General features: G+C 42.8%; 1 protein-coding gene across 1 annotated transcript; it reads left to right on the forward strand.

The window, feature by feature from the left end:
* The first annotated feature begins 1241 nt into the window (after positions 1–1241).
* On the forward strand, positions 1242–22964 carry FLG (filaggrin). The gene is given in 4 exon segments (XM_045083055.1): positions 1242–1277; positions 10655–10812; positions 12063–20482; positions 20485–22964. Coding segments are annotated over 3 exon segments (10575 nt in total). The 5' UTR covers positions 1242–1277; positions 10655–10674; the 3' UTR covers positions 22502–22964.
* The last annotated feature ends 3072 nt before the right edge of the window (positions 22965–26036 follow it).

The raw sequence follows: 26036 nt of genomic DNA on the forward strand, positions 1-26036 counted from the left end.
CAGAACTAAAATTGCAGCTCTAGAAACAGAGAACATACCTACAGTGCAGAATGAAGTCTAGAGAGAACTGGAAGGATGTGGCACGCACATGAGGGATAAAGGAGAGTGAGAAGTAAAAAGTGACATGGTATAGCTTGAGACATAGTGGATGGGGATGTCATTAACAAATATGTGGACTTCTGGAGGATAGTACACTTCCTTGTAGGCCATAATGAGCTCAGGGTTTTTTGCAGGGGAAGGGGTTGTTTGTTTAGTTTCAGAGGTAGAGTTTAGTGATTCCTCAGTTGCATATAACACTGAATGCTCATTACATCAAGGGCCTCCTTAACGCCCATCACCCAGTTACCCCATCTCCCAACCCACCTCAGTTTTGAACAGTATGGGCAGAGGTAACTAGGGGACATCCAAATGGAGATGTAGTCTGTTCCACATAAAAGTCTGGAAACCAAATATTCAGGAGGTCTCCTGAATATTATGAGAATAATTTAGAAAACCCACAGTTTAATCTACAGGAAGAGTAGGTAGAACATATCCTTGATACCCCAAGGTAGTAGCCTTGAAAGCAATGTAAAATTGATTTAATGATTCTTGCCTGATAAAGTCATGCTAGCTTCTGGTGATTACCACATCTAACTCAAAAGCTCATTTTCTTGTTTTCTTTTGAAAATTCAAAATTAAATTTACCTATCTTCTTTCAGTTCATCATAATTTCTGGAAGACCAGCATTCATTTCATGGCAAGTTCTCCCAGTATCCAGAGATAGAATTCATAGATAAAAAGGGACATGCAGGTAGGCCCTTACGATGTTTTCCAAACACAAACTATAATTTGGGATTCCCATAAATCAATATTCCACCTCTCTAAGACAGAGATAAGAATGTATACTTATCAATGGATATTTATCAAGCACCTAACAAGTCAAAGTGGGGATTATTAAAAAAAAAAAAAAGGTAGAAGGTGTTGACCCTTGCACACCTATAATAATCAAAGAAAACCTTCCATAAAATCTCCAGTATATGAGGTTTGTGTAAACCTAAATTTGGAACTTGGTAAAATAAGTACAGATGAGTACGTGAGGAAGTTGGGAAGTAAACACATTGCTAGAGAAATAGAGGTGGAGATACGGGTGGATCTGGGTTTGATTAGGAATGAATCAGACCATCCTACAGAGGATGGCTCCTCCCTGGATAGACTTGCTATAAAAAGGCTATTATCCCAGACACTAGCACCCAACAAGCTCCTTCAGACTAATTCTACTTGCTCTTCTGGTAAAGGAAGTAAGTAAAAAGGACTATGTCTAACTTTACCTACTTGGTGTTAAGCAAGGTGAAAATCTGGAATGTATGTATGTATGCTCTAAGGCAAAATGTTCTAGATGTTTGGGTTCTTCATTTTTAGTGGAACTGTTACTAAAACTTATTTTGATATACAAAGAAAATGAGAGCATAAATGTGTTTTCTATAAAGCTACTCAATACTCTTTATATTGCTGGATTTTCCATGTATTCATTCATTGAACAAATATAAACTAACTGCCTTCTATTTGCAAGCACTGTATTTGACTGATTATATAACAGTGAAAACATAAACTCCCTACTCATAGGAGCTTGCATTTAGTAGGGGGAGACATCCAGTAAATAATAAATGAACAAAATTTTCAAATAGCGCTAAAAACAATGAAGAAAAAAGAGAACAATGTAGTAAAGTAATAGGAGGAGAGAGCTTTAGATTGGATGGCCAGGGAAGATCTCTCCAGAGAATTTTCTTTTGAGCTGAGATCTTAATGACAAAAGGAACAAGTCTAGGCAAATGGCAAGATTCTAAATATGAGTTAACTTGTTTGAAAGAATAAAAAGAAGTTATGTACAATGGTGAGTGCTGTGAAGTGTGTAAACCTGGCAATTCACATACCTGTACCCCTGGGAATAAAAATATATTATATGTTTATAAAAAATTTAAAAAAATAATAAAAATAAAAAGAATTTTAAAAAAAGAAGAAGAAGCTAGTGTTCCTAGAGCATATTTAACAAGAGGAACAGTGGTATATGGTGACATCAGAGAGCTAGATGGGGTAGACCATGTAAAAGGTATAGCAGAGTTTGTACATTATTTTAAGTACATGAGGAATCACTGGAGAGTATTCAGCAGGAAGAATGAAACAATATAATGTATGTTTTTTTAAAAGATTTTATTTATTTATTTGACAGAGAGAAATCACAAGTAGATGGAGAGGCAGGCAGAGAGAGAGAGTATAATGTATGTTTTTAAAAGATCATCTGGCACCAGATGCCTATGTTAAGTGACAAGCTTGTGAAGAATCTAGAGGTTTCCACCTTAAAGTATGGGGAATGTGAGTCCCTATAGTCAAAGAGCTATTATGTCAACGAAAGTAGACCAATGTGTTCATTTTTTTTTCATTCAACTAATAAATCTTTTTAAAGATTTTATTTATTTATTTATTTATTTATTTGAGAGATTGACAGTGAGAGAGAGCATGAGAGGGGAGAAGGTCAGAGGAAGAAGCAGACTCCCCATGGAGCTGGGAGCCCAATTTCAGGGCTTGATCCCAGGACCTGGGATCATGGCCTGAGCTGAAGGCAGTGGGTTAATCAACTGAGCCACCAGGTGCCCCTCAACTAATAAATCTTTTTGAGTCCTCACTGTAAAAAAAAAAAAAATCATTCCTGGCTGCTTTGTGGAAAAAATAAGATAATAGGAAGGCAAGAGTGGAAGCAGGGAGATAGACTGAAGTTTAGGTGAGAAATGATGGCAGTAAGAGTAGTGAGAAGTAACTCATTGCTCAAGCCAAAATCTAGAGGTTATCCATGATCCCTGTTTTCCCTAAGCCACACTGATCCATCATCTTGCCCACTCAACTCTGGGCAAGATGCCTGATCCATCTGTCTCCCTGTCCACCACTACCACCCTAGTCCAGGCTATCCTTCATTCTACCACTCACTATTATAGGAAATTATTTGTTTTTCTATCAGTATATACTTGAGTTGTTTCCATTTAGGGAGGTATTATAAATAATGGGACTATGAACATTTTTGTATATGATTTTGGGGTGCATATACTTGATTACATGTATTTCTATTGAAAATATTCCCAAGAAGTAAATTTCTTGGTCTTAGACACTGCCAAACAAATTTTGAAAGTACTTCTGCCAGTTTATGCTCCTTCTAGTGGTATATGAAAGATCCAGTTTCTCCACATCCTCACCAATATTTGATATTATAAAGTTTCTTTTTTCCTTTTGTCTTTTTAGTCATTTTGGTGGGTGTAATGTGGTCTCACACTGTAATTTTAATTTACATTTCCTTGATGATTAATAAACTTGAGAACTTTTGATATGTTTATTAGCCACTTGGATACCCTTTTCTATAAACTTCCTGTGGTTTCTACCCATTTATCTATTGGATTGTCTGTATATTTTGTATTAATTTACAAGAGTTAATTTTATAAACAGGTAGAACCCTTTATTAGTCAAATGTTTTGCACATATCCTCCCACTTAGTGGTATTCCTTTCTCTCTTTTAATAGGGTCTTTGAATAGATAGCCATCCTTACTTTCAATGAAGTCAAATTTATCAATCTTCTTCTTTATGATTAACACTTTTTGAATTATATTTAAAAAGTATTTCTCTCTACCATCTTGCTTACCTGCCCCACTCTCTTTCCAATTGAGGGGGGAGATGGACTCTGAGAAACAATCTGAGGGTTTTCGAGGGGAGGTGGTGGGGGAATGGATGACCCTGGTGGTGAATATTAAGGAGGGCACATAGTGCATGGAGCACTGGGTGTTGTACATAAACAATGAATTTTGGAACACTGCATCAGAAACTAATGATGTATTTTATGGTGAATAACATAACACAATAAAAAAAGTATTTCTCTATTCTCAAGGTCTTGAAGATATTCTCTTATGTTATTTTATTTTATCTTTTATGTGTAATATCTACCTAGGAACTGATTTGTTTTACTAAATGACACCTCAATTAACCTAACACCATTTCTTCACAGACTATTATTTTCCTACTGCCTTGCATAATATCCTCATCATAAATCAAATATGCATAATGTGATAGGTGTGATTTTGGACCTTTCCCTGATCCATCTATTTAGCCATGTGCCAATGCCATCCTGTATGCCTTTATAATACACTTTTACATCTAGTATACACTCAAACTTTGTCTTCTTCAATATTGTCTTGGCTAGTCTTGGCCCTCCACATTTTAAAGTACTTGGAAATTAAGACTTCTGTTTTGAACATAATAGGTTTGAGATCTCTATTAGCCAAGAAGAAATATTGTATAGGCCTTTAGACATACATATCTGAGGCCTACGGAAGAGTCTTTGGTTTAACATATAAACTTGTGTATTGTTCACTGTCAACCTATATTTATGATTTAAAGTTATAGAGCTAGATGAGATTCCCCCAAAGGAGTATAAACAGAGGGGAAGCTAAGGAGTGAATCAACACTGGGGACTGGAAAAGGAAACTAGGAGAAAGCAGGAAGTAAGCTTGGGAAAGAAACAAGACAGTATAAGTCCTCTGAAGGACTATGTAGCCAACTGCATCAAATGCTGCTGATATGATAAGCAATGTGTTACATGAAAACAGATATTTGAATTTGCCAAGCTAAAGGACATTTTTTATCTTCATGAGAGTTTTCATGGATTTTTTTAAGAGAGAAAGACAATCTGAGTAAAAGAAAATAGGAAGTGAAGAAAAAAACTATAATCATAGCTTTTGAAGGGGTATTTCTATAAAAGAGAAAAAATACATCATATTGTACCTAAAGGGAGATGTGGGATGGGGAGAGAGGGAAGAAACTTAAAAAGAGACACATCAGTGTGAATATATGGATATAACCAGTAGAGAAGGACAACTGTAAAAGCAGTGTTTGAATAAGCAAGAAAGAGTGTTTCCAGTGCTGAAACAGAAGGTAGGAGCACAGACTGTATATCCACATGACAGCAGTGATTATACACACACACACACACACACAAATGCACTAGTCTGGGAGAGCAGATAACTGAGAAAAATGAAGAACTCCTTTTCATTGGTTTCCAAGTTCTCAGCAAAATAAAAACCAAGATCTTCTGAGATAAGAGAAAAGAAATAGCTGTTAGTGGTCCTGCCAGTAACTATAAGAAAGAGCTGGGTGTTACACTAAACTAATGAATCATTGAACATTATATATTATCAAGAGTTATATGCCAATAGAATTAGAAACCGAGATGAAATGGATGCATTCTAGGAAACCAGTAACTCCCAAAATTGAACCAGGAAGAAATCGAAAACCTGAATAGACCAATATCTAGAAACGAGATTGAAGCAGTGATCAAAATCCTCCAAAAAAACAAGAGCCCAGGACCTGACGGATTCCCTGGGGAATTTACCCAACTTTCAAAGAAGAAATAACACCTATTCTCCTGAAGCTGTTTCAAAAAATTGAAGCAGAAGGAAAACTTCCAGACTCTTTTTATGAAGCCAGCATTACCCTGATCCCCAAACCAGGCAAAGACCCTACCCAAAAGGAGAATTTCAGACCAACATCACTGATGAATATAGATGCTAAGATTCTCAACAAGATCCTAGCCAACAGGATTCAAAGGCAATTTCAAAAGATTATCCACCATGACCAGGTGGGATTCATCCCGGGGCTACAAGGATGGTTCAACATTCGCAAATCAATCAATGTGATAGAACAAATTAATAAGAGAAGAGAGAAGAACCACATGGTCCTCTCAATTGATGCAGAAAAAGCATTTGACAAAATCCAGCATCCGTTCCTGATTAAAACGCTTCAAAGTATAGGGATAGAGAAAACATTCCTGAACTTCATCAAATCTATCTATGAAAGACCCACAGCAAATATCATCCTCAATGGGAAAAAGCTTGCAGCCTTCCCACTGAATTCAGGAACAAGACAAGGATGCCCACTCTCACCACTCTTGTTCAACATAGTATTAAGATTCCTAGCAACAGGCATCAGACAACAAAGAGAAATAAAAGGTATCCAAATTGGCCATGAAGAAGTCAAACTCTCTCTCTTTGCAGATGACATGATTCTTTATAATTATATGGAAAACCCAAAAGACTCCATCCCCAAACTACTAGAACTCATACAGCAATTCAGCAACGTGGCAGGATACAAAGTCAATGTACAGAAATCAGTGGCTTTCTTATACACTAACAATGAAAATACAGAAAGGGAAATTAGAGAATCGATTCCATTTACTATAGCACCAAGAACCATAAGATACCTAGGAATAACCTAACCAAAGAGGTAAAGGATCTGTACTCGATGAACTACAGAACACTCATGAAAGAAATTGAAGAAGACACAAAAAGATGGAAGACCATTCCATGCTCTTGGATTGGAAGAATAAACATTGTTAAAATGTCTATACTGCCTAGAGCAATCTATATTTTTAATGCCATTCCAATCAAAATTCCACCGGTATTCTTCAAAGAGCTGGAGCAAATAATCCTAAAATTTGTATGGAATCAGAAGAGACCCCGAATCGCTAAGGAAATGTTGAAAAACAAAAATAAAACTGGGAGCATCACGTTACCTGATTTCAAGCTTCACTATAAAGCTGTGATCACCAAGACAGCATGGTACTGGCATAAAACAGAAACATAGACCAGTGGAACAGAGTAGAGAGCCCAGATATGGACCCTCTATTAATGGTTAATTAATGGTCAATTAATCTTCAACAAAATGGGAAAAAATATACAGTGGAAAAAAGACAGTCTCTTCAATAAATGGTGCTGGGAAAACTGGATAGCTCTATGTAGAAGAATGAAACTCGACCATTCTCTTACACCATACACAAAGCTAAACTCCAAATGGATAAAAGACCTCAAAGTGAGACACGAATCCATCAGAATCCTAGAGGAGAACATAGGCAGTAATCTCTTCGATATCAGCCACAGCAACTTCTTTCAAGATGTGGTATATATACACAATGGAATACTATGCAGCCATCAAAAGAAATGAAATCTTGCCATTTGCGACAACATGGATGGAACTAGAGCGTACCATGCTTAGCGAAATAAGTCAAGCAGAGAAAGACAACTATCATATGATCTCCCTGATATGAGGAAGTGGTGATGCAACATGGGGGCTTAAGTGGGTAGGAGAAGAATAAATGAAACAAGATGGGATTGGGAGGGAGACAAACCATAAGTGACTCTTAATCTCACAAAACAAACTGAGAGTTGCCAGGGGGAGGGGGTTTGGGAGAAGGGGGTGGGATTATGGACATTGGGGAGGGCATGTGCTTTGGTGAGTGCTGTGAAGTGTGTAAACCTGGTGATTCACAGACCTGTACCCCTGGGGATAAAAATATATGTTTATAAAAAATAAAAAATTATAAAAAAAAAAAAGATATGTCTCCAAAGACAAAGTAAACAAAAGTGAAAATAAACTTTCGGGACTTCATCAAAATCAAAAGCTTCTGCACAGCAAAGGAAACAGTCAAGAAAACAAAGAATGGAAGAAGATATTTGCAAATGACAGTACAGACAAAAGATTGATATCCAGGATATCAAGAACTCCTCAGACTCAACACACACAAAAAGACAATCATATCCAAAAATGGGCAGCAGATATGAACAGACACTTCTCCAATGAAGACATAAAAATGGCTATCAGACACATGAAAAAATGTTCATCATCACTAGCCTTCAGAGAGATTCAAATTAAAACCACATTGAGATATTATCACCTTACACCACTTAGAATGGCCAAAATTAGCAAGACAGGAAACAAGATGTGTTGGAGGGGATGTGGAGAAAGGGGAACCCTCTTACACTGTTGGTGGGAATGCAAGTTGGTGCAGCCTCTTTGGAGAACAGTGTGAAGATTCCTCAAGAAATTAAAAATAAAACTTCCCTATGACCCAGCAATTGCACTCCTGGGTATTTACCCCAAAGATACAGATGTACTGAAAAGAAGGGCCATCTGTACCCCAATGTTTATAGCAGCAATGGCCACGGTCGCCAAACTGTGGAAAGAACCAAGATGCCCTTCAATGGACGAATGGATAGGGAAAATGTGGTCCATATACACTATGGAGTATTATGCCTCCCATCAGAAAAGATGAATACCCAACTTTTGTAGCAACATGGATGGGACTGGAAGAGATTATGCTGAGTAAAATAAGTCAAGCAGAGAGAGTCAATTATCATATGGTTTCAGTTATTTGTGGAGCATAACAAATAGCATGGAGGACATGGGGAGTTAGAGAGGAGAAGGGAGTTGGGGAAATTGGAAGGGGAGGTAAACCATGAGAGACTATGGATTCTGAAAAACAATCTGAGGGGTTTGAAGTGGCAGGGGTGGGAGATCGGGGTACCAGGTGGTGGGTATTATAGAGGGCACAGATTGCATGGAGCATTGGGCTGGTGAAAAAATAATGAATACTGTTATGCTGAAAATAAATAAAAAATTTTTAAAAACCTATGATGTACTAAATCTTGGCTAGTGTATTTTAAATTTTTAAAAAAGTAAATTTTATGGGCGATAAAAATAAAGCCAATTATATCTTCAGAAGAAAAAAAAAGAGAGAAAGAAAAGAAAAGGAAAGAAAATAAATAAAAGAAAAGAAAAAAAGAAAGCAAGTGGGCCAACGTAGAGAGGATGCTTGCCAAGAGCAACAATGGAGATTAACCAAATGTCTAACCAAAATAAAAAGGGAAATGAGAACACGTGAAGTAAATAGACAAGTGAGTCCAAAGAATAACTGAAATCAGGATATAAGAGAAGGTCAGAAAGTGGAATCCTTGAGACTAAAATTTTGCAGACAGTGCATTTACAGATTAAGATTAAGTCCAAGGTCTGGAATATTAATGTAAATGACAGTGCCTCTACCGTGCCTTAAAAAAAATCTTAAATCTTAGATGTCTTTTTTACAAAAGCATACAACTGTATTTTTTTTATTCAAACTTTATCATCTGTCTTTTAGCCAGCCCATCTGTTCAATTCATACATATAGCGTAATTCATTATAAAATTATATCTAATCCTACTGTTATATTTTATACTTTCTGTTTACTCTGCCTTTTCTCTGCTTCTTATTTTCTTCTTTCCTGCATCCTGTTGTGTTAATTGAATTTTTTAATTCCTATTTTCTTCTCTAATGGTTTATTAGTTATAAAGTCTATTCTCTTAGTGGTTACCCCAAACTTTTCACAATATAGATTTAATAATCTCAATAATTAATCAAACCCTATTTTCCTCTTAAAAAAGAATCCAAGGCCCATATGTGCTATAGCTCTGTGACAGTCATGTCTTTCACATTATTGTTTCCTATATCATTTTACTCTTGCCTGGTTTTATAACTCATTAAGCAGTGATTATAATAGGTTTATAGACTAAATCCTTATTTAGATTTATTAGCACACTTAATAATTTCTTTTTTCACCAATTAGATAAATTGAACATTCCTTATATGGTTTTACTGGCAAAAAGAATTCCAGTCAGAAAATTATTCATACTATCTACAATTTTGAAACGTTTTTTAAACATTGAGAAGCTAATATTGAAAACCCATCCCATCCAATTAAAAATACTGCATTAGGAGAAGGGAAAACTGAAGAGGGGAAATCAGAACCATAAGAAACTGTGGACTCTGAGAAAAAAAACTAAGGGTTTTGGGGTGGGGGGTGGGCCCGGTGATGGGTATTAAGGAGGGCATGTATTCCCTCCTTATATTCCCTCCTCCTTCTTATACTTCTTATACTAAGAAATCTAGGAACACTACATCAAAATAACACTACATCAAAAACTAATGACATAATGTATGCTAACATAACAAAATTTTAAAAAATGCTGCATACTTCATAAAATGTTGAAAAACAAAATTGTATGAACATTCATTGAATGTCTAAGCCATTCAGCAAATTAGCTTTCAGAAAATTGTCTCCCAACACACTGATCATTTAGCAAATAAACTTCTGATGAATTCATTTGCAGCAAATTTATATGAATAAATTTTCCTGGTTTTGACCAGTGGGCCTTTTCAGAATTATGCTATGTGTAACATATCAAGAGGTTGAGTCACTGTGTTATATACCTAAAACTAGTATTGTGTGTTAACCATACTCAAATTTAAATTGTTTTTAAATAAAAATAAAAACGTAAAATCCTGTCATGGACAATGGTCAGACCAGCACCTAAATACTTCTGTGAATGGGTTTAAGGCCAAGAAATTCTATTTTAATAATTCAAATGAACTCTGTATTGATTTTCACTATTTAGATGTTAGAGAGAAACTTTTCAAGGCAATCTTCTATTTTAAATGTGGATTACATAGAGGAACATACAGGTTCTTGTGTTAAATGTGGAAATTGGGCTCTTGGGTGGCACAGAAGGTTAAGTATTCAACTCCTGGTTTCAGCTCAGGTAGTGACCTCAGGTCATGAGATTGAGCCCAGCATCTGGTTCCATGCTCAACATGGAGTCTGTGAAAGATTCTCCCTCTTCTTCTGCCCCTCCCTACCATGAACTCATACTCTCTCTATCTCTAAAATAAATAAATAAACCTTTTATTTTTAATGTGAAAATTCATTATAATAACCAATACGACCTAGAAAAAGAAAAGATATGCAAGAAGTACAATTTTATTGCTTCTTTTCAGGTTTACTTTTATTCCAAAAGATGTCTACTCTACTGGAAAATATCATTGCCATTATCAATCTATTCCATGACTATTCAACAACAGACAAGGAAACTGACACACTGAGCAGAAAAGAACTGAAGGAGCTCCTGGAAATGGAGTTTCGGCCAATCCTGAAGGTAAGGCATGTTTCCTGGAACCTAAGGGTGCAACATGCTTATTCTGCAGCAGCAATATAACAAATAACCGTGAAATTTTGCAAATTATTGCTTTTGGAATAGAAACAGACTCAATCTTATTTCAAACAAATACCTGTTTTTCTCTTCTTTTTTTTAATGTTTCTTTTTTTTAACATTATTTTTTTTTATTTCTTTTCAGCATAACAGTATTCATTGTTTTGCACCACACCCAGTGCACACCCATGCAATCCGTGCCCTCTCTAATACCCACCACCTGGCTCCCCCAACCTCCCAACTCCGCCCCTTCAAAACCCTCAGATTGTTTTTCAGAGTCCATAGTCTCTCATGGTTCACCTCCCCTTCCAATTTCCCTCAACTCCCTTCTCCTCTCCATCTCCCCTTGTCCTCCATGTTACTTGTTATGCTCCACAAATAAGTGAAACCATATGATACTTGACTCTCTCTGCTTGACTTCTTTCACTCAGCATAATCTCTTCCAATCCCATCCATATTGCTACAAAAGTTGGGTATTCATCTTTTCTGATGGGAGGCATAATACTCCATAGTGTATATGGACCACATTTTCCCTATCCATTCATCCGTTGAAGGGCATCTTGGTTCTTTTTTTTTTCTTTTCAGCGTAACAGTAATCATTGTTTTTGTACCACACCCAGTGCTCCATGCAATCTGTGCCCTCTCTAATACCCATCACCTGGTTCCCCCAACCTCCCACCCCCTGCCCCTTCAAAACCCTCAGATTGTTTTCTCTTCTTATACCTTTAATACCCTATGCACACACTTGGATGTACACATTACACAAACCCACCATATACATATTCTGTGAAAAAAATGTAAATATTTAATGACAAAAAAAATTAACACCAAATAATTAGTTCATCATATTATGTTTCCTAACCTCTAGAATGTTATGAAGATATATTTAAATATATTAAGATACATTTAAGAGACAACTCACTGATAGATTTCATAACGTATTGACATATAAAGAAAAAAATAGGCACATGACCTATCATTTTAGTGTCAACAAACCAGCATTAAAGATATATTATTTTAATACAATAGCTAGTTTCCTCCTAACTCATCATAAGCTGAACATTATTAATGAAAAAACCCACATACTGTCTGACATTTACTTACCAAAAATCACATTCACCAAACTGTTTTTGAGTTGTTTAACTGACCATTTAAGTCATTCTCATGTAATCTCCCTCTGTCTTCTGTCTGTACAGAATCCAGATGACCCAGACACTGCTGACATCTTCATGCATATTCTTGATTTAGACCATGACAAGAAAATAGACTTCTCAGAGTTTTTTCTGATGGTATTCAAACTGGCTCAAGCGTACTATGATATGACCAGAGGACAGAACTTCCAAGCATCAGAGCAAAACCAAAAAAAATATGCATACCACACACAAGATGAAGAAAATGACATAAGGGAAGATGAAGTAGAAGAAGAGAAAGAAGAAGGAATTCGAAAATCCAGTCAATCAGGAAAAAGTCATAGAAAGGGGAAGAAAACAATAGCCAATAACCCAAAAGGAAGACAAGGAAAGGGACATGAACAGACACTAGACAGCTCAAGACATGCACGATCCCATAAAGGTGAGACAGCTGACAATGGACACTCTGAGTCGGGGTCTCCCCATCACCAATCATCCAATCAGGCACACAGGTCTAGACAATCACACTCTGAGCATGGAAAATCATCATCTGAAATCAGGCCAGTGAAAAACCCAGGGTCCAGGATTAGTCAGGACAGTGATAATGAAGGACAATCAGAAGATTTGGAAAGACAGTTTGGATCTGGCTCAGGAAACCAACAAGGATCTGCCCATGGCCATGGAGGAGATAGCTCTAGAAACTCTGAGTCTCATCAGTGGCAGAGAGGCAACCACAGACAGCCTAAGTCTACCCATAGACGGTCAGGCTCTCATACCAGAAGAAGACAAGGATCTACTCATGGACACTCTACACACACCTCAAAAAAATCAAGGTCTCCTGATGAAGACACATCCTCTCAAGGACACTGTAACTCCTTCCATAGGAAGTCAAAACCAAGAACAACAGGAAGACAAGAATCCCAGCATGAGCAGTCAGCAGACATATCCAAAAACTCAGGTATTGAATATGGACAATATTCCTCAAGATCTAAAGCAAGCAGGTATCAGGAATCCAGTTTAAGTCAGGACAGTGACACTGAAGGACATTCAGAAGATTTGGGTAGAGAATCCTCCATGACCCACAAAAGAACTGAGTCCACATTAAAGAATAAACATTGGTCTAACCATAGCAGGTCACCTGACAGGTCCAGGCAAACAGGCTCCCATCAAGGGCAGAGGAATATACACATGGAGCCTAATTCTATCCACCAAGATTCAGGACCGACCACCAGAGAAAGACAAGGGTGCCATCCAGAGCAGTCACAGGATAGCTCCAGACACTGGGAAACTGGACATGGACAAATCTCTTCCGGATCTGATAACACCAGACACCAGGGATCCAGTATCAGTCAGGCCAGTGACAGTGAAGGACAATCAGAAGACTCAGATATTCAGTCAGGGTCAGTCCAGGAATGGTCCAGGTCCAGTCAAGAGGGAAAATACGGCAGTGTTCATGGCAGTCCTGACCACTCAGGGTATTACTTCTACCCAATACCCTCCCAAGAACACTTTGACTCTGCCCACGGACAGCCTCAACCCAGTACCAGGGGGAGACAAGGATCCCGCCATGAGCAGGCACGTGACAGCTCTAGACATGCAGGATCCCATGAGGGTCAGGCAGCTGATGGTGAGCACTCTCAGTCAGGATCCCGCCACCAGCAACCATCCACTTGGACACATGGCTCTAGGCAATCACAGTCTGGGCATGGACAATCGTCATCTGAATTCAGGTCACAGAAACACCGAGAGTCCAGCTTCAGTCAGGACAGTGACAGCGAAGGGCACACTGAAGATTCGCAGAGTCAGTTTGGATATGGCTCAGAAACCCGACATGGCCATGTACAAGACAGCTCTAGACGCTCTGAGTCTCATCAAGGGCAGAGAAACAATCATGGGCAGTCTGAGTCTGGCCATGGACACTCAGACACTGGTAGTAGGAGACAAGGATCTAGTTATGGACACTCTAATGATACCTCTAGACAGTCAGGGTCTCATGGTGGAGAGCCATCCTCTCGGGGACACAGTGACTCCTACCATGGACAGTCAACATCACGCAAAAGAGGAAGACCAGAATCACAGCGTGAGCAGTCTGTAGACAGGTCCAGACATTCAGGCACTGAACATGGACAACTATACTCTGGATCCAGCGGCAGCAGACATCAGGGACCCAGCATGAGTCTGGCCAGCAGCAGCGAAGGACATTCAGAAGATTCAGGTACAGAATTCGCAATGACCCATGAAAATTCTGGGTCCAGCTCCAGAAACCAACGTGGGTCTACACATGCGAAGTCAGCTAACAGATCCAGACAGTCAGATTCGTATCAAGGGCAGACAGGCACCCATAGGCAGTCTGACTCAACCCACCGAGACTCAGGATCCACCACCAGGGAAAGGCAAGGTCACCCCCAAGACCAATCAGAACACATTCCAAGACACTCAGGGAGCCATCAAGAGAAGACAGCCATCCATGGGCAGTCAGACTTTGCTCATCGAGACTCAGAGTCCACCACCAGGGAAAGACAGGGGCGCCCCCGTGAGCACTCAGAGGACACATCCAGACACCCAGGGTCCCACCAGGGACAAACAGCCATCCACAGGCAGTCTGACTCTGCCCACAGAGACACAGGATCCATCACCAGGGAAAGACAAGGGCGCCCCCGTGAGCACTCAGGGGACATAGCCAGACACACAGGGTCCCATTCAGGACAGAGAGCCATCCATAGGCAGTCTGACTCTGCCCACAGAGACTCAGGATCCATCATCAGCAAAAGACAAGGGCACCACCATGAGCAGTCAGGTGACATAGCCAGACACCCAGAGTCCCATTCAGAACAGACAGCCATCCACAGGCAGTCTGACGCTGCCCACAGAGACTCAGGATCCATCACAAGGGAAAGGCAAGGACACCACCATGAGCAGTCAGGTGACATAGCCAGACATTCAGGGACCCATCAAGGACAGACAACCATCCACAGGCAGACTGAATCTGCCCACAGAGACTCAGGATCCATCACCAGGGAAAGACAAGGACACCACCATGAGCAGTCAGGGGACATAGCCAGACATTCAGGGACCCATCAAGGGCAGACAGCCATCCACAGGCAGACTGAATCTGCCCACAGAGACTCAGGATCTGTCACAAGGGAAAGACAAGGACACCACCATGAGCAGTCAGGGGACATAGCCAGACATTCAGGGACCCATCAAGGGCAGACAGCCATCCACAGGCAGACTGAATCTGCCCACAGAGACTCAGGATCCATCACCAGGGAAAGACAAGGACACCACCATGAACAGTCAGGGGACATAGCCAGACACTCAGGGACCCATCAAGGACAGACAGCCATCCACAGGCAGTCTGACTCTGCCCACAGAGACTCAGGATCTGTCACAAGGGAAAGACAAGGACACCACCATGAGCAGTCAGGGGACATAGCCAGACACTCAGGGACCCATCAAGGGCAGACAGCCATCCAAGGGCAGCCTGACTCTGCCCACAGAGACTCAGGATCCATCACAAGGGAAAGACAAGTGCGCCCCCGTGAGCACAGAGGGGACATAGCCAGACAGCCAGGGTCCCCTTCAGGACAGACAGCCATCCAAGGGCAGCCTGACTCTGCCCACAAAGACTCAGGATCCATCACAAGGGAAAGACAAGGACACCACCATAAGCAATCAGGGGACATAACCAGACACTCAGGGACCCATCAAGGGCAGACAGCCATCCACAGGCAGTCTGACTCTGCCCACAGAGACTCAGGATCCATCACAAGGGAAAGACAAGGGCGCCCCCGTGAGTACTCAGGGGACGTAGCCAGACAGCCAGGGTCCCATTCCGGACAGACAGCCATCCACAGGCAGTCTCACTCTGCCCACAGAGACTCAGGATCCATCACAAGGGAAAGACAAGGACACCAACATGAGCAGTCAGGAGACATAGCCAGACACTCAGGGACCCATCAAGGGCAGACAGCCATCCAAGGGCTGCCTGACTCTGCCCACAGAGACTCAGGATCATTCACGAGGAAAAGACAAGGGCGCCCCCGTGAGCACTCAGGGGACATAGCCAGACACTCAGGGACACATAAAGGACAGACAGCCATCCACAGGCAGTCTGACTCTGCCCACAGAGACTCAGGATCCATCACAAGGGAAAGACAAGGACACCACCATGAGCAATCAGGGGACATAGCCAGACACTCAGGGACCCATCAAGGACAGACAACCATCCACAGGCAGTCTGACTCTGCCCACAGAGACTCAGGATCTGTCACAAGGGAAAGACAAGGGCGCCCCCGTGAGCAGTCAGGAGACATAGCCAGACACCCAGGGTCCCATTCAGGACAGACAGCCATCCACAGGCAGTCTGACTCTGCCCACAGAGACTCAGGATCCATCACAAAGGAAAGACAAGGACACCACCATGAGCAATCAGGAGACATAGCCAGAAACTCAGGGACCCATCAAGGGCAGACAGCCATCCAAGGGCAGCCTGACTCTTCCCACAGAGACTCAGGATCCATCACGAGTGAAAGACAAGGGCGCCCCCGTGAACACTCAGGGGACATAGCCAGACACTCGGGGACCCACCAAGAACAGACAGCCATCCATAGGCAGTCTGACTCTGCCCACAGAGACTCAGGATCCATCACGAGGGAAAGACAAGGGCGCCACCATGGTCAGTCAGGAGACATATCCAGACACTCAGGGTCACATCGAGGGCAGACAGCCATCAAAGCGCAGCCTGACTCTGCCCACAGAAACTCAGGATCCATCACCAGGGAAGGACAAGGGCACCCCCATGAGAAGTCATGGGATAGCTCCAGACACTGGGAAACTGGACATGGACAAATCTCTTCCGGATCTGGTAATACCGAACACCAGGGATCCAGTATCAGTCAGGCCAGTGACAGTGAAGGACAATCAGAAGACTCAGATATTCAGTCAGGGTCAGTCCAGGAATGGTCCAGGTCCAGTCAAGGGGGAAAATACGGCAGTGTTCATGGCAGTCCTGACCACTCAGGGTCTTACTTCTACCCAATACCCTCCCAAGAACACTTTGACTCTGCCCACGGACAGCCTCAACCCAGTACCAGGGGGAGACAAGGATCCCGCCATGAGCAGGCACGTGACAGCTCTAGACACGCAGGATCCCATGAGGGTCAGGCAGCTGATGGTGGGCACTCTCAGTCAGGATCCCGCCACCAGCAACCATCCACTTGGACACATGGCTCTAGGCAATCACAGTCTGGGCATGGACAATCGTCATCTGAATTCAGGTCACAGAAACACCGAGAGTCCAGCTTCAGTCAGGACAGTGACAGTGAAGGGCACACTGAAGATTCGCAGAGTCAGTTTGGATATGGCTCAGAAACCCGACATGGCCATGTACAAGACAGCTCTAGACGCTCTGAGTCTCATCAAGGGCAGAGAAACAATCATGGGCAGTCTGAGTCTGGCCATGGACACTCAGACACTGGTAGTAGGAGACAAGGATCTAGTTATGGACACTCTAATGATACCTCTAGACAGTCAGGGTCTCATGGTGGAGAGCCATCCTCTCGGGGACACAGTGACTCCTACCATGGACAGTCAACATCACGCAAAAGAGGAAGACCAGAATCACAGCGTGAGCAGTCTGTAGACAGGTCCAGACATTCAGGCACTGAACATGGACAACTATACTCTGGATCCAGCGGCAGCAGACATCAGGGACCCAGCATGAGTCTGGCCAGCAGCAGCGAAGGACATTCAGAAGATTCAGGTACAGAATTCGCAATGACCCATGAAAATTCTGAGTCCAGCTCCAGAAACCAACGTGGGTCTACACATGCGAAGTCAGCTAACAGATCCAGACAGTCAGATTCGTATCAAGGGCAGACAGGCACCCATAGGCAGTCTGACTCAACCCACCGAGACTCAGGATCCACCACCAGGGAAAGGCAAGGTCACCCCCAAGACCAATCAGAACACATTCCAAGACACTCAGGGAGCCATCAAGAGAAGACAGCCATCCATGGGCAGTCAGACTTTGCTCATCGAGACTCAGAGTCCACCACCAGGGAAAGACAGGGGCGCCCCCGTGAGCACTCAGAGGACACATCCAGACACCCAGGGTCCCACCAGGGACAAACAGCCATCCACAGGCAGTCTGACTCTGCCCACAGAGACACAGGATCCATCACCAGGGAAAGACAAGGGCGCCCCCGTGAGCACTCAGGGGACATAGCCAGACACACAGGGTCCCATTCAGGACAGAGAGCCATCCATAGGCAGTCTGACTCTGCCCACAGAGACTCAGGATCCATCATCAGCAAAAGACAAGGGCACCACCATGAGCAGTCAGGTGACATAGCCAGACACCCAGGGTCCCATTCAGGACAGACAGCCACCCACAGGCAGTCTGACGCTGCCCACAGAGACTCAGGATCCATCACAAGGGAAAGGCAAGGACACCACCATGAGCAGTCAGGGAACATAGCCAGACATTCAGGGACCCATCAAGGACAGACAACCATCCACAGGCAGACTGAATCTGCCCACAGAGACTCAGGATCCATCACCAGGGACAGACAAGGACACCACCATGAACAGTCAGGGGACATAGCCAGACACTCAGGGACCCATCAAGGGCAGACAGCCATCCACGGGCAGCCTGACTCTGCCCACAGAGACTCAGGATCCATCACAAGGGAAAGACAAGGGCGCCCCCGTGAGCAGTCAGGAGACATAGCCAGACACCCAGGGTCCCATTCAGGACAGACAGCCATCCACAGGCAGTCTGACTCTGCCCACAGAGACTCAGGATCCATCACAAGGAAAAGACAAGGACACCACCATGAGCAGTCAGGGGACATAGCCAGACATTCAGGGACTCATCAAGGACAGACAGCCATCCACAGGCAGTCTGACTCTGCCCACAGAGACTCAGGATCCATCACAAAGGAAAGACAAGGACACCACCATGAGCAATCAGGAGACATAGCCAGAAACTCAGGGACCCATCAAGGGCAGACAGCCATCCAAGGGCAGCCTGATTCTTCCCACAGAGACTCAGGATCCATCACGAGGGAAAGACAAGGGCGCCACCATGGTCAGTCAGGAGACATATCCAGACACTCAGGGTCGCATCGAGGGCAGACAGCCATCAAAGCGCAGCCTGACTCTGCCCACAGAGACTCAGGATCCTTCACCAGGGAAGGACAAGGGCACCCCCATGAGAAGTCATGGGATAGCTCCAGACACTGGGAAACTGGACATGGACAAATCTCTTCCGGATCTGGTAATACCGGACACCAGGGATCCAGTATCAGTCAGGCCAGTGACAGTGAAGGACAATCAGAAGACTCAGATATTCAGTCAGGGTCAGTCCAGGAATGGTCCAGGTCCAGTCAAGGGGGAAAATACGGCAGTGTTCATGGCAGTCCTGACCACTCAGGGTCTTACTTCTACCCAATACCCTCCCAAGAACACTTTGACTCTGCCCACGGACAGCCTCAACCCAGTACCAGGGGGAGACAAGGATCCCGCCATGAGCAGGCACGTGACAGCTCTAGACACGCAGGATCCCATGAGGGTCAGGCAGCTGATGGTGGGCACTCTCAGTCAGGATCCCGCCACCAGCAACCATCCACTTGGACACATGGCTCTAGGCAATCACAGTCTGGGCATGGACAATCGTCATCTGAATTCAGGTCACAGAAACACCGAGAGTCCAGCTTCAGTCAGGACAGTGACAGCGAAGGGCACACTGAAGATTCGCAGAGTCAGTTTGGATATGGCTCAGAAACCCGACATGGCCATGTACAAGACAGCTCTAGACGCTCTGAGTCTCATCAAGGGCAGAGAAACAATCATGGGCAGTCTGAGTCTGGCCATGGACACTCAGACACTGGTAGTAGGAGACAAGGATCTAGTTATGGACACTCTAATGATACCTCTAGACAGTCAGGGTCTCATGGTGGAGAGCCATCCTCTCGGGGACACAGTGACTCCTACCATGGACAGTCAACATCACGCAAAAGAGGAAGACCAGAATCACAGCGTGAGCAGTCTGTAGACAGGTCCAGACATTCAGGCACTGAACATGGACAACTATACTCTGGATCCAGCGGCAGCAGACATCAGGGACCCAGCATGAGTCTGGCCAGCAGCAGCGAAGGACATTCAGAAGATTCAGGTACAGAATTCGCAATGACCCATGAAAATTCTGAGTCCAGCTCCAGAAACCAACGTGGGTCTACACATGCGAAGTCAGCTAACAGATCCAGACAGTCAGATTCGTATCAAGGGCAGACAGGCACCCATAGGCAGTCTGACTCAACCCACCGAGACTCAGGATCCACCACCAGGGAAAGGCAAGGTCACCCCCAAGACCAATCAGAACACATTCCAAGACACTCAGGGAGCCATCAAGAGAAGACAGCCATCCATGGGCAGTCAGACTTTGCTCATCGAGACTCAGAGTCCACCACCAGGGAAAGACAGGGCGCCCCCGTGAGCACTCAGAGGACACATCCAGACACCCAGGGTCCCACCAGGGACAAACAGCCATCCACAGGCAGTCTGACTCTGCCCACAGAGACACAGGATCCATCACCAGGGAAAGACAAGGGCGCCCCCGTGAGCACTCAGGGGACATAGCCAGACACACAGGGTCCCATTCAGGACAGAGAGCCATCCATAGGCAGTCTGACTCTGCCCACAGAGACTCAGGATCCATCATCAGCAAAAGACAAGGGCACCACCATGAGCAGTCAGGTGACATAGCCAGACACCCAGGGTCCCATTCAGGACAGACAGCCACCCACAGGCAGTCTGACGCTGCCCACAGAGACTCAGGATCCATCACAAGGGAAAGGCAAGGACACCACCATGAGCAGTCAGGGAACATAGCCAGACATTCAGGGACCCATCAAGGACAGACAACCATCCACAGGCAGACTGAATCTGCCCACAGAGACTCAGGATCCATCACCAGGGACAGACAAGGACACCACCATGAACAGTCAGGGGACATAGCCAGACACTCAGGGACCCATCAAGGGCAGACAGCCATCCACGGGCAGCCTGACTCTGCCCACAGAGACTCAGGATCCATCACAAGGGAAAGACAAGGGCGCCCCCGTGAGCAGTCAGGAGACATAGCCAGACACCCAGGGTCCCATTCAGGACAGACAGCCATCCACAGGCAGTCTGACTCTGCCCACAGAGACTCAGGATCCATCACAAGGAAAAGACAAGGACACCACCATGAGCAATCAGGAGACATAGCCAGAAACTCAGGGACCCATCAAGGGCAGACAGCCATCCAAGGGCAGCCTGATTCTTCCCACAGAGACTCAGGATCCATCACGAGGGAAAGACAAGGGCGCCACCATGGTCAGTCAGGAGACATATCCAGACACTCAGGGTCGCATCGAGGGCAGACAGCCATCAAAGCACAGCCTGACTCTGCCCACAGAGACTCAGGATCCTTCACCAGGGAAGGACAAGGGCACCCCCATGAGAAGTCATGGGATAGCTCCAGACACTGGGAAACTGGACATGGACAAATCTCTTCCGGATCTGGTAATACCGGACACCAGGGATCCAGTATCAGTCAGGCCAGTGACAGTGAAGGACAATCAGAAGACTCAGATATTCAGTCAGGGTCAGTCCAGGAATGGTCCAGGTCCAGTCAAGGGGGAAAATACGGCAGTGTTCATGGCAGTCCTGACCACTCAGTGTCTTACTTCTACCCAATACCCTCCCAAGAACACTTTGACTCTGCCCACGGACAGCCTCAACCCAGTACCAGGGGGAGACAAGGATCCCGCCATGAGCAGGCACGTGACAGCTCTAGACATGCAGGATCCCATGAGGGTCAGGCAGCTGATGGTGAGCACTCTCAGTCAGGATCCCGCCACCAGCAACCATCCACTTGGACACATGGCTCTAGGCAATCACAGTCTGGGCATGGACAATCGTCATCTGAATTCAGGTCACAGAAACACCGAGAGTCCAGCTTCAGTCAGGACAGTGACAGCGAAGGGCACACTGAAGATTCGCAGAGTCAGTTTGGATATGGCTCAGAAACCCGACATGGCCATGTACAAGACAGCTCTAGACGCTCTGAGTCTCATCAAGGGCAGAGAAACAATCATGGGCAGTCTGAGTCTGGCCATGGACACTCAGACACTGGTAGTAGAAGGAGACAAGGATCTGGTCATGGACACTCTGTCAATAACTCCAGACAATCAGTGTCTCTTCAGGGGCAGAGTGAAAATCATGGGCAACCTGCATCAGGATTTGGAGAGTCTCAGCGTGGTAGTGGAATTCTTGATTCCAGCCGTATGGAATCCAGAGACATAGTTGAGTTTGGAGATGAATCTTTGTCATCCAATATAACAGTTAGTAATATTAACCCAGAAATATCAGTTCATTCAATGGGTAATTCAAAGAAGTTGGGATTTATTCAGTCACAAAATTATTATATTTTGAGTGAGAAACCAATAGAAAAATAATTAAAAGGGTAGGAACCTGAGCTAAGACATAATTTTGGATCAAGAAACTTCACATTATACCTGCAAAGAGTTTTCTTACCATTTTACTTTAAATGGGTTACAGTATTTCTTTCCTTTGGTGATAGTTTCATTTCTTCTTTGAGTAGGTTTAAACCTTTGGTTAGGAAATTGTCAGTGAGAAAAATCAATGTCACTTAGAACTAAATTTAGAATACTCAATATTTTGGGTAGTTGTAGTTCAAATAAGGACTGTCTTTTGAGATGTTAAATTTAGGATCTTTGTAGATTTTCACATTTTTCTTTGCCAAAAATCACGGTTCTGGAAGCCAAACCAAATATGTTAATATCAGAGCTCAGTGCATCTTCCTCTACTATCCTTCTAATGGAGTTCTAAGTTAATCTGGATTTATTAAAATCAAAAAACTGAAATACATAAATATTCAAAATAAACAGTTGAGCATGTCATAGTTTGTCTTTTTTATGCTTGTTTCTCAAAGACCCCAGAAGACTTACTTCCCCATGGCCAAAATTACATGTTTTTCTTATATCATTGGAAAACTATATGACCACAAGGCAGTTTACACCATGCAAAAGGAATAATGAGTCCAATAAAGTAAGAATTTAAACAACATAATCGTTGTCCCATCCAGTCACATTCAGGATGAAGGAAGGCTTAGCTCAATCATTAATAGCAACATAAGTATTACCCAAACCCAAGGGGCTATTAGGCTAATCAAACCAAGATTAGTAAACAGAAATTACTAGCCACAGGTCCCTCTTCCAAATACACTAGGAGTTGTTTTCCAATGAAAGTCAGAAAGCAAGTATTTATGCTGAAATATCTTGACAAAGAAAAACAATAAAGAAAATCCCCACCCTGGAAAGAAAATGCATACAGTTCATGATGTTGGCAGGTGAATGAAGAAATGAATGAAGAGTAGTATAAACATCTACAGGATTTTACCTTTAGAAAGAATATCACTGTAGGAGATTCATATCCAAGTTTTCCTTCTCCATAATATCAGACCAGAATGCACACTAGAGAATATCTAGGTCAGTGTTCAAATTCTGCAGATGAGTCTGTCACCAAAATGATCCAAACCAAATAGCAATTAGAATCAAAGTCTTCTAACTCTGATTTTTATAAAAAGCACTTTAAAAAGATGTCTCTCTTTTATTTTATTTGAACAAATCAGACTAAACTGAAATTAATTGATTTATGTAAGATGGCAGAGGAGTAGGGCACCCTAAGTTTGTCTAGCCCCTCGAATGCAGCTAGATAGTTATCAAATCATTTTGAACACCTGTGAAATCAATTGGAGATATGAGAAAAGAAAGGCTGCATTCTACAAATAGAAAAGCAACCATTTTTTGGAAGGTAGGAGACTTGAATCTGGGGTGATATATCTGAGGATATGGTGGAGGAGATGGAGTCTGTTTAAGGAGGCTACCACAGAGCAGCATATAAGAAGCAGAGCACAGAATGATATTTTGCTACAGTGGGGCACATCCCTGGCTGAAAGGTGCTCAGGTAGCAAAGTGTGGCAGAATCCCAGGTAGGACAGGATAGTCTCGGGATCCCCAGGGTCACAGGAAGAATGGAGGTGCCTGAGTGCAGCAGAGTTCCCAGACACAAGAGTGGAGAAGCAGGCTGAAAACAGAGAGTCTAGATGTTGGCTTTCTGTTCTGTTTTGCCAGAACCACTGTGAACCACTACATAGTCATGCAACCATATTCCTGGCAGGGATAGAACAAAAGAAGTCTGGTGAGAACCCACTGATCCATTCTTTCTTATTTTTGGATCCAGTTTCTTTCAACAAACAGTCCAAAACACACAGAATCTAGGTTTTTGTTTTGTTCTATTTTGTTACTTGTCTATTTTTTTCTTGTTTTGTTCTATTTTTATTTCTGATTTTTTTTCTTTTGTCATTGTTGTTATTGTTTTTTTCTCTTTCTTTCTTCTATTCTATTCTGGACAAACTGGTGAGATGGAGAAATTCACCCCAAAGGAAAGAACAGGAGGTGGTAATAACTATCACAGATTAAATCAATACAGACATAAAAAAGATGTCTGAACTAGAATTCAAAACAACTATTGTAAAGATTCTAGCTTGCTTTGAAAAAGCATGGAAAACACTAGAGAATCCCTCACCATAGAAATAAAAGTACCAAGATCTAGTCAGGTTAAAATTAAAAATACTCTTACTAAGATGTAGTCCCAAATGGAAGCTATAAAAACAAGGATAAACAAGGCAGAAGAGTGAGTCCATGATATAGATGACAAAAAGATGGAAAACAAGGAAGCTGAGAAGAAGAAAGAAAAATTTTGGATCATCAATGGAGATTTAGAGAACTTTCCAATTCCATGAAGCAAAATAACACCTAGATAATAGAGGTCCCAGAAAATGAGGAATGGGAAAGAGGAGAACAAGATTTATTTGAACAAATTATAGCTGAGAACTTCCCTAATCTGGAGAAGGAAACAGGCATTCAAGTCCAGGAAGCACATGAACCCCCCTCAAAATCAATAAAAACAGGTCGACATATAGAGTGCAGTTTGCAAATTTCAAAGATAAAGAAAAAAATCCTGAAAGCAGTTTAGGACAAAAGGTCCTTAAACTACAAGGGTAGACACAATAGTGAACCTGTCCACAGAGACGTGGCAAGCCAGAAAGGACTGGTATGATATATTCAATGTGCAAAACCAGGGGAAAAATGTGCAGCCAAGAACATTTAGTCCAAGAAGACTCTCATTCAGAATAGAACGAGAGAAAAAGAGTTGCCAAGACAAACAAAAACTAAAGGAATTTGTGAACACTAAACCAGCCCTGCAAGAAATATTAAAGGGGAGCCTTTGAGTGGAGAGAGAGTGAAAAATGACAAAAACCAGAAAGGGAGAGAGATGATCTACAGGAAAAATGACTTTAAGGTAATACAATGGCACAAAATTCCTATCTTTCAATAATTACTCTGATTGTAAATGGATTAAATTCTCCAGTCAAAAGACAGGGTATCAGAATGGATTAAAAAAAAAAAAGACCCATCCATATGCCCTTTATAAGAGACTCATTTTAGACCCAAAGTCTTCTCCATATTGAAACTGAGGGAGTAGAAAATCATTTACCATGCCAATAGACATCAGAAGAAATCTGGAGTAGCCATCCTTAGAGCAAACTTGAATGAAAGATGAAGAAGGACACTAATCCTAATAAAGGGGTCTATCCAACAAAATTTAACAATTGAAAATATTTTTACCCCCAACATGGCAAACCCAAATATATAAACCCAATTAATAACATAAAGAAACTCATTGATAATAATATATAAGTAGGGAACTTTAACACCCCTTTCACTACAATGAACAGGTCATCCAAGCAGAAGAGCAACAAGAAACAAGGGTTTTGAATGAGACGCTGGGCCACATGGACTTCAGAGACATACTCAAAACATTTCATTCTAAAGTAACAGAATACACATTCTTTCTAGGCTGCACATGGAACATTCTTCAGAGTAGATCACACACTGAGTATCAAAT

This window comes from Mustela putorius, unplaced genomic scaffold (genome assembly GCF_011764305.1).
Source record: "Mustela putorius furo isolate JIRA1106 unplaced genomic scaffold, ASM1176430v1.1 tig00000695_pilon_pilon_pilon, whole genome shotgun sequence".
Classification (NCBI taxonomy): Eukaryota; Metazoa; Chordata; class Mammalia; order Carnivora; family Mustelidae; genus Mustela; species Mustela putorius.